This window comes from Tupaia chinensis, unplaced genomic scaffold (genome assembly GCF_000334495.1).
Source record: "Tupaia chinensis unplaced genomic scaffold, TupChi_1.0 Scaffold146907_1, whole genome shotgun sequence".
Lineage (NCBI taxonomy): Eukaryota > Metazoa > Chordata > Mammalia > Scandentia > Tupaiidae > Tupaia > Tupaia belangeri.
In genome coordinates, this window is record NW_006206760.1 from 126,240 (window position 1) to 138,800 (window position 12,561).

The 12,561-nt window shown below is 45.8% G+C and overlaps 1 protein-coding gene across 6 annotated transcripts in view; it reads right to left on the bottom strand.

The window, feature by feature from the left end:
• The window catches only part of LIMCH1 (LIM and calponin homology domains 1), a 237,730-nt gene that overhangs the window by 66,425 nt on the left and 158,744 nt on the right, over positions 1–12,561 (bottom strand). For 3 of the 6 annotated variants that reach the window (XM_006169200.2, XM_027768571.1, XM_027768573.1), the window contains exons 5-6: positions 5,746–5,781; positions 200–323 (exon numbers count right to left, since the gene is read on the bottom strand). In XM_006169200.2, coding sequence (XP_006169262.1) covers positions 200–323; positions 5,746–5,781 — 160 coding nt within the window. Of the gene's footprint in view, positions 1–199; positions 324–5,745; positions 5,782–9,282; positions 9,544–9,976; positions 10,089–10,174; positions 10,288–10,905; positions 10,909–12,227; positions 12,558–12,561 lie in introns of all 6 variants that reach the window. The other 3 variants (XM_006169201.2, XM_027768572.1, XM_027768570.1) reach the window with 2 other exon arrangements.

The window sequence follows — 12,561 nt, forward strand, 5'->3', positions numbered from 1 at the left end:
TGGGCCCCCTGCCAATGCCTGTCAGTGTCACTCACGTGGCTATTAGCCTTCCGTCTGTCCCCACACTGACTGTGTGGCTGTCTGAAATGGCTCTGGCAGTGTCCTCCCAGAAGGCTTTCAAGTGCAAGTCCACTCTCCCAGTGCCCTTTCAGCTCCCAGCAGCCTCCCCACCGCTGGAGTGGCCTGGGCCGGGACTCACGTCTTGCCATTTGTCGTCCTCTTCCCTCAGCTGGCTGTTGATCAGCTGCAGCTGCTCCTGGCGGGCCCTGCTGTGCGGCTGCACGGCCTCCTCCTCACACCGCATGTCAAACATGCTGGTGCTCCTGTGGGCAGAGAGAGCACAGCAAGCCCCGGTCGGCGCCCGCCACGGCGCGCAGGTCCGGCCGCTGGGGGCGCTGCGGGGCTGGGAGAGCCCCTCTTAGTCCTCATCCCTGCAAACGGCAGCCCTTGGGGCCCTCGCAGGGGAGAGCACGTTGGCCTCGCCACCTCCGTCTGCCGCAGAAGCCAGCATGCCACTGTCCTTGCCTTCATGACAGCACTGAGTCAGAACAACATCATTTCACAGTCGGGCACCAAATAGGTTTAAAGAAGCGCTAGAGAAAGGGGGGTGACTCTCTGGGCTTCCCTCATTTGGGGCTGTATTTAAAAATAAAATGAAATAATTAAAAGGTAGATAACTTAGGGAGACTTGGGGAGTCAGGGCAGTACAGTAGTCTTTGTGTAAAGATCTGCTTCCAATGTGAACGGAAGCAAATTCTCCATGGGAAAAAAAAAATCACATGGCCTTAAGTTTAAGATACCTAATTTTCACATCTGACTTCCTGAATTTTGAGGGTATCTAGCAACCATGAATTGATGTGTATGTCTGATGTGATTATTTCTTTTCATTTCCTATAACACTGTCCAAAATTGATAGTCAGGCGATGGCATCTTATAATTAAGAAAGTAAGGTGTTTTGCCAAAAACAGGACTAAAATATGACCCCGCTTACACGTTGGAACCTACATGCTCACAGTCTTTTTGCTTTATTTTTGTCAGGTTAGCTCCAAATTTAATCTTTTACAAGAAAATGGATAGAGAAAGCAATTAAAAAAAAAAAAAACCCTTAGGCTGAACACAAAATTAAGACATTCTGCAGGAGCTATTAAATATTGGGTGAGACCATGGGGCCTTTTTTGTGATGTTCATATAAACCTTTGTTACAGTAAAAGCTGAGGCAGCCAGACGGAAACACAAACAGAAACCAAAGCAAAATCCTCAGCTTTTTTTTTTTTTTCCTCTCTCTCTCTCTCAAAAAAAAAAAAAAAAAAAAAAAAAAGAGAGAGAGAAAGAAAGAAAGAAAAAGAAAAAGAAAAAAAATCTAGCTTTGGGTGGAGGTGGTATAGAGTCCTCAGATCAAGAAATGGAGGGACCTTAAAGTTCACGGTTAACTGTGAGAAACAAAAAGCGGTGAGAGTCCAGGTTCGAATCCAGCTTAGCATAGAGAAAAAGGAAAGCCATGCACCAAGACGCCAGCTAACTCTAGACATCACTAGGGATGTGCACAGCCATCTCCCCAGGCCGGGCAATGACCAGTGGCTGCATCATTGGATGCAATGAGTTCCTTAGCAGGCAGCTATCTGGAAGAAGACCCCCCAAGACAATGGCTGCCCACCTGCATGTCAATCCACTCAAATGAATCTGTGTGGACATGGGGCTGCCTCTCCCTTCTTTCCAGACACAGGATAAGCCTGACTGACAAGAATGAAAACTGAAGCCCGTAATGGAGCTCTGTCTTCCCCAAGGGAGTTCTACAATTCAACTGCAGAGAAGGGCTTTGACCCGAGCTCTCAGCACAGAAAGAACCACCTCTGAGCAAAACTGTCCCGTATACTGGGACAATGCTGATTTCAGAGCCACGCCTTCCAGAAAAAACTAAGCTGCAGTCCTCAGAAGGCGAGTTTTCATGTTTTTAGGAACCAGTTAGGAATTTACACAGTTAGGTAGAAAAGTCCAACCCATGTTTTTTAACCTTCAGGAATCAAAATTCACTTTCAGTAGGCTTCCTAAAAAGAAACCCAGAATTTTCATCCCATTTCTCCTCTCATAGTTTAAAAAATGAACCAAAAAAAATCTTACCTTTCGAATATGCAATCCAGTCAGTTTATGTTTTAAGGCAATTGACAATCTTTGCTAAGATTTTAGGAGATATAAACCTCTCTGAGCTGGGACCTTCGTATAATCCACTAAGTAGCTGGCAGATTATGGGAGATGGGGGACCTTCAAGGGCATCTCCTGATTTAGGTCACAATGGGTGGTCCTGGGCCAAGGTCTTCTCTGGAACTCAAGGAAGAAAATGGCCGCCTTCTCCAGGACCTGGTGTTTCACTCGCCAGGCATGGAGAAAAGGCCTTCAAAATTCCCTTCCTTTGGTCTGGGTTCCCATCTCTACCCCCATGGTGAAGCTCTAATCACCTCAGCCCAACTGTGCCCAAGAGTTGGTTGGTTAAATAAAAAAGAGAAATCATTACTGGCCCTTTTTATACACCAGGAAGTGTATTTTTTTTTCCCCACAGTTTTTAAAAAAAGAAATATCAGCAAACTGACCAAAAAAGAAATAACAAAACTGTCAGTGGTGTATGTATGCTATTAAAAAAAAAAAAAAGGAACTGAGAAAGTTAAAAATTGATAACACTAGATAGAAAATGGGCTGAGTCATTGCTCAGGAAATGTTGTCAAGTGCTGAGCTTGGACTTGAACACCCACATGAAGAAGCATGTATGTGGGGATTGGGTGGGGGTGAGGGCCCTGGAGAAGCCCAGCTCCCAGGATAACAGTGTGATCTGGTCTAACTCTGGGCTCCCAGTATCAAATGCCTGTGCCCTTGGGTTGCTGGACAACGGCCCCAGACCTTGTGCAGGACCTCCTCTCTCTCCCATAATCTACCAGCTACTTAGTGGAGTCTAAGTGAGTCCAGCTCAGAGAGATCTATGTCTTCTAATATCTCAGCCAAGATTGCAAGTACTGGGAGTATGTAGTCTGGGCTAGCATGTGAGCTTCAGGGTCTTTCTTGGTGGTTTGTATTCTTGAGGACTTTGATCAAACTGCCTCAAGGGAAGCCTGAAAATCTGGGCCAAGTCTAAGGTAAGGAAACTCAGAGTAAAATTAACCAATGGCTTTGACAGGGCACATTTTCCTCTGGGAAGAGCATGTAGGGAGAGGATGATTGTGGAAGTGAGAACAAAGGCAAGAAGATGAAGTGAAGTCTATGGATAAAGACTTGTGGTTGTTGGGACCAGCAGTTAGTGTAATGGCTATGTTGCTGGACTCCCACGTAGTCAACTGCGGTTCGAGTCTCGGACCCGGTGGCTTAAACTCATGCTGGGCGCATGTGTGTGTGCGTGCCCAAGATCCTAAGAGGAGAATGGAGGAGAAGGGATTGCGGTGTGGCCATCTCCCCTGGGGAGTGATGACTTGCTTTCTGTCTCTCTGTCTTTCTGGCGAGCGCACGTGCCCTATAGCAAAAACCTCTCCAAAAAAAAAAAAAAAAAAAAAGAAAAGAAAAAAAGACTTGTGGTTGTTCAGGAAGTGGGAATTTTTTCATTTGCTTGGGTGGTGTGTCTGCCCTGACCTAAGTTCTCTTTAGAGGGCACATCTTTTTTATTTTTCTTCTTAAATTGGGCTGTATTTTAAGAATTTGCTAATTGTTAATAAATATTGCCTGGGCCAATCACTGCCTTTCAAGGTTTTGGAAAATGGAGCGAGTGAGGGAATAAAATGAAAGTAGGATACATTTCTATTTAAAAATTTTTTAAATTAATCTTAACGTTCTGTTTCGTTCTCCATGTAGTTTCATGTAAACTGTGTCATTCCTGGATAAGAAGGAGCACTGGAAAAGAAGCCTCTTTTACCCTTCTTGACCCATTAGGCTACTCTTCGTAAACTTAAAGAAGGAGAGAGCGAGATCCCGCCTCATTCCTTTTGGGAAATCCTGAACTTTTCTCGGTGAGATTTTGTGTTCAGGTATGGGTCAAATTCTCTTTAATTCAGCTTCTTTCCTTTTACCATTTAGGGTTTCCCGGAGGGTTCTTTGAGGCAGACTGCATAGCAGCTTTGCGGTGATGAAGAATAAATCCATTCTATCAAAATGTTTTTGCTCACCAAATCAAAGCAGGGTTTTGCCTATCAATCTTACATAATCCTCCTTTCAGTGAATGTCAGATATTGCCACTGCAGGCTTAAAAAGCAATAATCAGGGCTCAGTTTTGCAGACAGCTTAACTGTGCAGTCATGCCCAGGTGGATTCTGATTTTGAGACATGCATGTTCTATCTGTCAGGCTGTTAACCCATCACAGATCACACACGGGAAACTTGGCTTTGCAGTCTGGCTGTTCAGGGCTAAGAGTCCAAACTAAGCCAATGTCTTGAACACAAACATACAAAAAGCACAACTTGACAACACGTGGGCCAGCTGGTGGTGTGGTGGTTAAGGCGGCTGAATCCTACATGGCTGACTACACGGTTTGAGTCCTGAACCTGGTGGTTTGAAAAACATGCCGTGTGTGTGTGTGTGTGTGTGTGTGTGTGTGCGCGCGCGCCCAAAATCCTGACAAGAGAAAGCAAAGGAAGAGAAGGGATTACAGCATGATCATCCCCCATGGTTGGATGCTTTCTCATTTTGTCTCTTTCTGGCAAGGGTGTGCACCCTCTACTAAAATTAAAAGCCAAACTGAAAACCATTTAATATGTTTCCTAGTCTCGTTGTCATTGGTGGAAAGGATATTTGTGGGTTGTACATTCGTATGTCTCTCTTCAGTCTGTGACTTGAAATCATGGCTCAGGCAAGGAGGACAGGCATTAAGAGAGCTGGTGACCACTTTTCAGAGGGCCCAGACTCCTACAAGGCCACAGTGCCTCCCACAGACAGGAGAGATTCTTCGTGTTGGAATTAGATATTAATTGTGTTTCTTGAAACACAAGGGACTCAACTCTGAGAAGGCAATATTTTGCTACGAAAACTTTTACCTTGTATATCACATCGGATCAACGGATCTGATCTACACAGAGGAAATCCATTTTTGGAATGGCATTAACGGGGTCACAAGTAGGAGGATGTAGATTCTTCTTAAATTTGAATTGAGGTGCACAATAATGGATCTCTGAGGAGAGTGCCAGCCAAGTGGCAGGCCGGGGAAGCACAAGTCATGTTTTTACACACTTGACCCTCTGCTATGCCACAGAGCTTGAACGAAACCCCAATGTTTTGGTCTCAAGCATCCCGCAGTTTATATGACTCCAACCTGGGAGGAACTTGGGCTTCTGAATCTATAATTAGTGGTTTAGGATTTATTTTCTTAGTTTTTTAAAAGAATGCAACTGTGGGAATGACTGCTTCATTGTTCACGCTAAACCCAACCTATCAAGAAGGAAACGCCAAGTTCAGAATTTAATAATCCTGTGGTTCAGAAGGGGTGCCAGTGCCCAAACCATAACAGAGACAACAATTTTAACATGCCCGGTCTATGAAAAGCAAATGCTATGTTTTAAGCAGCAGCTGGGTATTAGAATCATGCTTAGATTGCATCTTCATTCCTCCTTTCTGCGCAGAGGAATGTTTTGCACTTGTGCTTCAAGTGCTCGGCTGCACGAGTCCGTTAACTATTCAGCTCAGCATTGCACCCATTGCATTTCAATTAGTGGTAAGTATCGGAAGCATGCAGTTTAGGCTAGCAATTAATGGAATCCTACGAACACAAGACAACTTACTCTGCGTCATCAGACACAGGAGTTCTCGGACCGTATCTATAAGACCAAATACAAAATTAGAAGACCGGCAAGGTAGACCATTCACGCTGTAATCGAGCTGGAAAGAAAAACCACTGCTGAAATACATGTGCACCAAACCTTTCTTGCCGATCCTACTGGAAGAGAAGTATCATTATGCAATTAGCAATATCTTTGGGCTGCCGAAAATCAAAGAAAAGTCTTGGTCATTCTAAAGAATGCGAAATGTGTATTAAAACCCAGAGGAGAAATGAAAATAAGTCCCAGGCTACCCACAAAGAAGCTGTTCGATTTAAACACAAAGAGGCTTAGGTGCAATCCACGATGTTTAGAGAAGGCAGCTTAAAAAACAAACGTGTATTATGGTCATTCACACACGGTGAAGCCGCTCACGCTTCTACATCCAGCAGTAAACGGTTGTGATAGACACCCAGAAGATAGGCGTGCCTGTAGCGACCCTGTTTCCAACGTGTTAATGCATTCACACAAAGGACCTCAAAGAGTATTTCTGCAAACCAGAACTCCAACCAGAATCCCAGTCAGTGCCTTCTGCATTTGACAAAAACTACAACTTCAGCAAAACCAGGCTTGAATAATCTCCCATAATTTGAAAAACCAAGGTTTACCCCAACCATTTCTATTCTTCTGATTACTTAGATCTATAAAGTTGTAGACTCTGCAATAGAATTGTTTTAAGTCTAAATGTATCTGACAATGCAAAGGAAAAGATCAAAGTAGGAAAAAAGGAGACCATTCCAAGGGGCATATTTTAAGCACAGTTTTAAATAAAAGCAGCTCCCATGATGACGATGACTCAGCAAAGGTGAATTCGAAGGGATGGTTCTTACCTTTGCTATAAAAGCTGCCCATTTCTGCAGTATGGTGGTGGACAAAGAATTATTTCAGTGATAAAAATATGCCCTGCTTCCAGTTTGCAATAAATTACATTTTGGGGTTGTCAGCCAGACCAACCCAGTCCCATGCTCAGTTTCATAACAGTTTATATGAAAAAGAGTACTTTCTGAAGACCTCTTCTTGTAACCTTAGAGAAAATACACGGGTGGACACACACCCCCTGTATGGTTTTGCCCTTCTAGAACAATCTGCATTCATTGATAATTATTTAATCACAGTGAAAGCAACCATACCAGGGCAAAACTCAAACTGTCTCTTGAAATGGCCAAAAGCAAGACAAGGAAAGTGTTAGCGAATAGTTTTCTTCTGGCAATAAGACTCATTTTCTGTTTCTCCAGGGAATAGTTTCAGAAAGTATTAAATTTCAACCTAATAGCCTCAGTTTCCAAAAGCATCTCTACATTGAAGCAGATGATGAGAGGGTTCTTCCATATCAAAAGAGTGAATGAGCACTATGAATTCAGCATACTGGATACATATTTCCCCGTTAATGAGTAGGCCTATTGGAATAGATTTATTTGAACACAGTTTTTTCTAAATTATCAGTGGAGAAGAGCCGAAAAGTGTTTTTTTTTAAAAAATTACTCTATTTAACTTATTTATTTATTCATTTAAATTTAACCACAGAGGGACAGAGAGAGAGAGGAAGAAAGTGAGAAAGCAAGCTGCCAGGTCTGGGATTTGAACTGCGGTCAGGCCATGTGGGAGCCTAGCACCCTTAATCCATTATGCCACCTATTGGTCCCAGAGGAGTTATTTCTAATAGCTAGTTAATCAAGTAGTAATCTATTAGTATTTGTTGTGTGATTTTGTATCTCTACCTGAAATATTTTTATTAACATTTTATTAATGTAGAACATACATACAAAGGGTCTTCAAAAAGTTTATGGAAAATGCACATTATGAAAAACCTATGTATGGCTTTTTTTTTTTTCCCCACCAAAATAAATGTGCACTTTAATCCCATTTTTCCACAAGCTTTGTGAAGTCCCGGGTATAGAAAGCGTACATACTATGCGTACACCCTAGTGAATTTGCACACACTGAACACAGGCACATGTAAGTATTGAGTTTTTCGTAGACTGTCCAAAGTACATCCTGTAGAGATTGGCTCTTCTAGAAAAATGTTTAGTTTGAGAATTTTAGCTATGCTGTTGCATGTAGGATATATTTGAATTTAAATAAAATAATTCACAACATTTCATAGATGTCTCTACCATGGGGTCAGCAGGTGGCATGGTGGGTAAGATGCTGGACTCCTACAGGGTGGACTGCCTGGTTTCAGTTGCAGACCTGGAAGCTTGAGGAACATGCTGGGCCCATGTGCACGTGTGCCCAAAATCCCAATAAGAGAATGGAGGAAAAATGGATTATGGCATGGCTCTCCCCCGAGAGGATACTTTCTCACTTTCTCTCCCTCTGTCCTTCTCTCTTTCTTTGGTGAGTGCACATACTCTACAGCAAATTTAAATAAATAAATGAGAGAAAGATTTAAAAAAGAATATTATATATACCTATTGATGCATTTGTGTAACTTTTAGCACCAACAAGGCATTTCAGGATCAATAATTAGCTGGGTCTGTATTTCTTTCTTTTTCTTTTTTCTTTTGGAGAGGTTTTTGCTATAGGGTGCGTGTGCTCGCCAGACAGACAGAGACAGAGAGACAGAAAGCGAGAAATCACCCCCCCAGTGGGGATGGCCACGCCACAATCCCTTCTCCTCTTGGGATCTTGGGCATGCACACACACGCACCAGGCGTGAGTTTTAAGCCACCGGGTCCGGGACTTGAACCGCGATCGACTACATGGGAGCCCAGTGACACAGCTAACTGCTGGTCCCAGCTGGGTCTGTCTTTCTGTATTGTGAACTAGCATTTGCTTAATTTGAAGTGAGAGGGAAATTATTTTACCGCTCATCTAAGATTATCCCCCAGCATCCAGCACATACTGTCTTATTGCATGTAAGACAGTAACTACTTAACTAGTATTTGTCGAGAGCAAACAGAGTTAGTTGCCCTGTGAGCGCAAACTAACCACTTATCCCTGTTTGAATACGAAGCAGAAGCCAGCTCCCTGGCACGGTGATAATGCCCTGCTCAGGCAACACTGGATCCCCATGACAATCAAGGCTTGGATTCCCCAGTTGACCTGTACATGCCACCATCCGGGTGCAAGGGCTGAAGGGCAAATGCAGCCTGAGACCCTGTTGAAAATTCAATTAAACTACACATTTCAAAGTGGGTATTTCTCTTCTTTGAACCTGGAATCAAAGTGAGATCTAGTCGGTGAGAAGGAAGTTGAACACCTTCAGGAAGTTCCCTGCATGAGCTAGGAAAGACAACGCGTTTCCCATGGATTCTGCCCTGGAGGTGAGAGTCGGAACGTCTAACAGGTAAATTTGCCATAGAACTGTTCTTCCCACACCTGCTCACATGCAACATAGCAAAGAGGTTCTGGGTGGACTGGGCCAAGTGCCGTCACTTCATTGCTTCTAGCATAGTAGGTCGGGGCATTAGAACGTCACGACGTGTTAATGACACAGTTGACGCGCAGGCCAAGCTCAGGCTGGAGAAGCGGGCACAGGACACAGGAAAACCTTCTGACCTCTGATCGCTCGGGACTGGTCCCCTGGCAGGTTCTTCCACAGTCTGTTGCTTTGCAAACGGCACCGGAAGGAACTGGTTCGGGTTGGATCCGGTGTGTCTAAGGGACGTCCCAGTTCTCCTGACCATCATGTCATCTTTTTGTGACCCGGACACCTTTCTTTGGCCTTTCAGTCCACTGCCATCCCAGGCGGGAGCTGTCATCTTCTCCAACCTCTCTTCTGTCCCCAAAGCCTCCTGTTCAGAGGCTGGAGGACACACACTAGGGCGACATTCAGTCCAGCCAGTCAAAGGCCACTTAATGCTCAATCGTTTTCAGTAGCGTCACTCACTGGCATTAATTCAAGACAGAAGAAGCCAGCACCCACGGAGGCGGCAGCACCCAGAGAAGCGTGTTCAGAATACTGTGAGCCCCCGCATGCAGCCGGTACTCACAGGAGAACGGGGCTCCCTTTCTGGGTCTCCAGATTCCTGAGGACAGAACTTGGCCAGTCCCCAACCACATGCAAAGGCTAAAATCCACCCAGAGCAGGCCCCAGAAGCAGAGCTCTGATCCTGGGATGGGCACATTCCTTCAAGCGGCTTCACTCCTCGCAACAGCTGTCACCAAGGGCACGCTGTGCCTCCAAGCTGTCTGGGGGACACAGAGCCACACGGCAGAGGCAGCACACCACAACTGCAGGCACGAGGCTCACGGTGGCTGGCTGCTCTTGGCGGGTCCTTCTGCCTCTGGCGGAGTCTCAGAATCTCTTTGAGTGACGCCTTCGCTTTCTTCTTTGCCGCCCTGGGGCAGCTGCTGGGATGTGACTACAGTCAGAGAAGAGGGCTTTACCACTAGGTAAAGGCCCCCATCTGTCCTGCTTCCCTTCACCTCGTGGAGAGGGCCAGCTCACCTTCCCCAGTCCTTGGGCACGCGCCCACACTGCAGACCCATTCTTCCTGACACTCGGGCACGGGTGCCAGCCGTGTGGCCCTTTTGCCATAGTCCTCTCTGCCAGAGCTCATGCTTCGGTGGATGGCCAAGGAGGGTCGGTGGCAAGAGAGAAGAAAAAGCATTATGAGGGGCTGGCAGGTGGCTTGGTGGTTAAGGGTGCTGGACTCTCACGTGGCTGATTACAGTTCAAGTCCTGGACCTGGCAGCTTGCTCTCTCTCTCTCTCTCTCTCTCTCTCTATCCCTCTATCCCTCTCTGGTCAACTTGAAATAAATAAATAAATGAATAAATAAAGTTAAATAAAATAATTTTAGAAAAAAAAAAGAAAAAGAAAAAGCATTATGAAAGGAGGCATTGGGAGTCGCCGAGCCTGGAAGATTAAGAGCTGACCATTAAATCAGACAGTCCAGCTGTCCTCATGCCAAAGTCAGTTAGGAAGGATGACGTCACTGGACTGAGAAAGTGGAATGTGAACGCTGGCAAGGCCTGAGAAGAGACCCAGGACACTGGCCAAAGTGCTTGTTGCATGGCCTGAGCGATGCTCCCTCAGGAGCCAAAGCCTTGGGGACGCTGCTCTCATTAATACCCTAACCCCCTTTGATCTCCATCAGCCTCTGGACCCCTGGCTTTGTTTCTGGTCTCCCGGGTTTACGACAACCCATGGTGACACTCCAAGTCTGGCACAGAGGACGTCCTATACACTGTGAACTGTCCACTGCTTGCTTTAGACTTCAAGGACAAAGCATGGGAGAATGCCGGAGCATTTCCTCCTGCAAGGACTCCCCATGCAGGTGGAATAGAAGCTTCCCGTGTAATCTACAGTCTTACAATGTCCCACACTGGCCTAACAGAAGAGAGAGCAGCCCCCAGAACTGAATCCCCCAAAGAGGGCTCAGGGATCCAGAGCAGGAAGCCTCCACGAGGATGATAACTGGAGGCCGGTCTACCAAGTGCCTCCTCTCGAATTTGGTTGGCGAGTCAGCCAACGACACTCTAGACTTACAGAAACCCCCAAAGAGAAGTCTCTTTCCAGTCCAGATTTACTATATAATTTGAAAAAGTAGGGGAGGGAGGAGATCTTTACTATTCTTTATATGTCTACTTAGATGTTCTAAATTGGGGCTGGGGAGCCTCATCATTATTTTTCCCTACCTCATAGGTTAGGAAAGAAAGAGGTTATAGAAAAAGCCAATGCTTATCAAGATATCCTTACATCTTTAAAAGAAAAGCTCGTGATAACAGTATAACACTTCATCTAGCATTTATTTTATTTATTTAAGGTTTTTACCATAGCGTGCATGAGCTCACCAGAAACAGAGAGAGGGAAAGTAAGAAAGTGAGAAATCCCCCTTAAGGGGGATTTCTCACTTTCTGTCTCTATGTCTCTTTCTGTCTGTCTGGCGAGCGCACGCGCCCTATAGCGAAAAAAACCTCTCCAAAAAAAAAAAAAAGATATCCTTACATCTTTAAAAGAAAAGCTCGTGATAACAGTATAACACTTCATCTAGCATTTATTTTATTTATTTAAGGTTTTTACCATAGCGTGCATGAGCTCACCAGAAACAGAGAGAGGGAAAGTAAGAAATCAACCCCCCCCCCCCCAGGGAGGGATGGCCACAGCAGCCCCTCATCCTCCAGTCTCCTCTAGGGATTCTTGGCATTCATGCACATGCGCATATGAGCCACCAGGGCTGGGATTCAAACCATGGCTGGCCACGTGGAGTCCAGCACCGTAACCATCACGCCACCTGCTGGCCCCGTAGTCAGTATTTTAACCAATAAAGCAGTGCTTAATGCATCTGAGGGCAAAAGGATCCTTGGCTGGGGTCATTGGCATTCTCTGGTGGCAGCAGAATCACAATGGACATCTGCCACTTGACTTCATACACACGCTCCCCCCAGGGTGACCCCCAGCCATGACTGAGTCTGTTAAAATTCATTCCAGGGGCTGTTAACGGGTTCGGCCCACTTGTGGGCAGCAGCAGGCCTCCTGGCACGACATAGCTAAAGTACCTGCAGTCACTCTCTGGGTTAAGGCCTTGGTCTTTCTCTGAGCTGCACGTGGGCGGCGAGGCGAGGGCCTCAGAGTAAGTCTGCATCTTGCTGCTGTGGCGGACAGCGTCTTCGGCAGCCTCCCTGGGGCCAGCCTGGCCAATGCTCAGCCGCCGCCAGGTCTGCTGGTCTATCTCTGTCACCGGCCCAAAGTGCACGAACTTCTGCCTAGTGCTGGGGGCTTTCTTCCAGGCCCTGGCCTTGCGGCTGGCAAAATCATCGCGAATTGCAGTTTCCGCTTTGATCTCTGGTGGAGGGGTGGGGGCAGGAAGGGGCTGGGCCTCTCCCTTCCTGC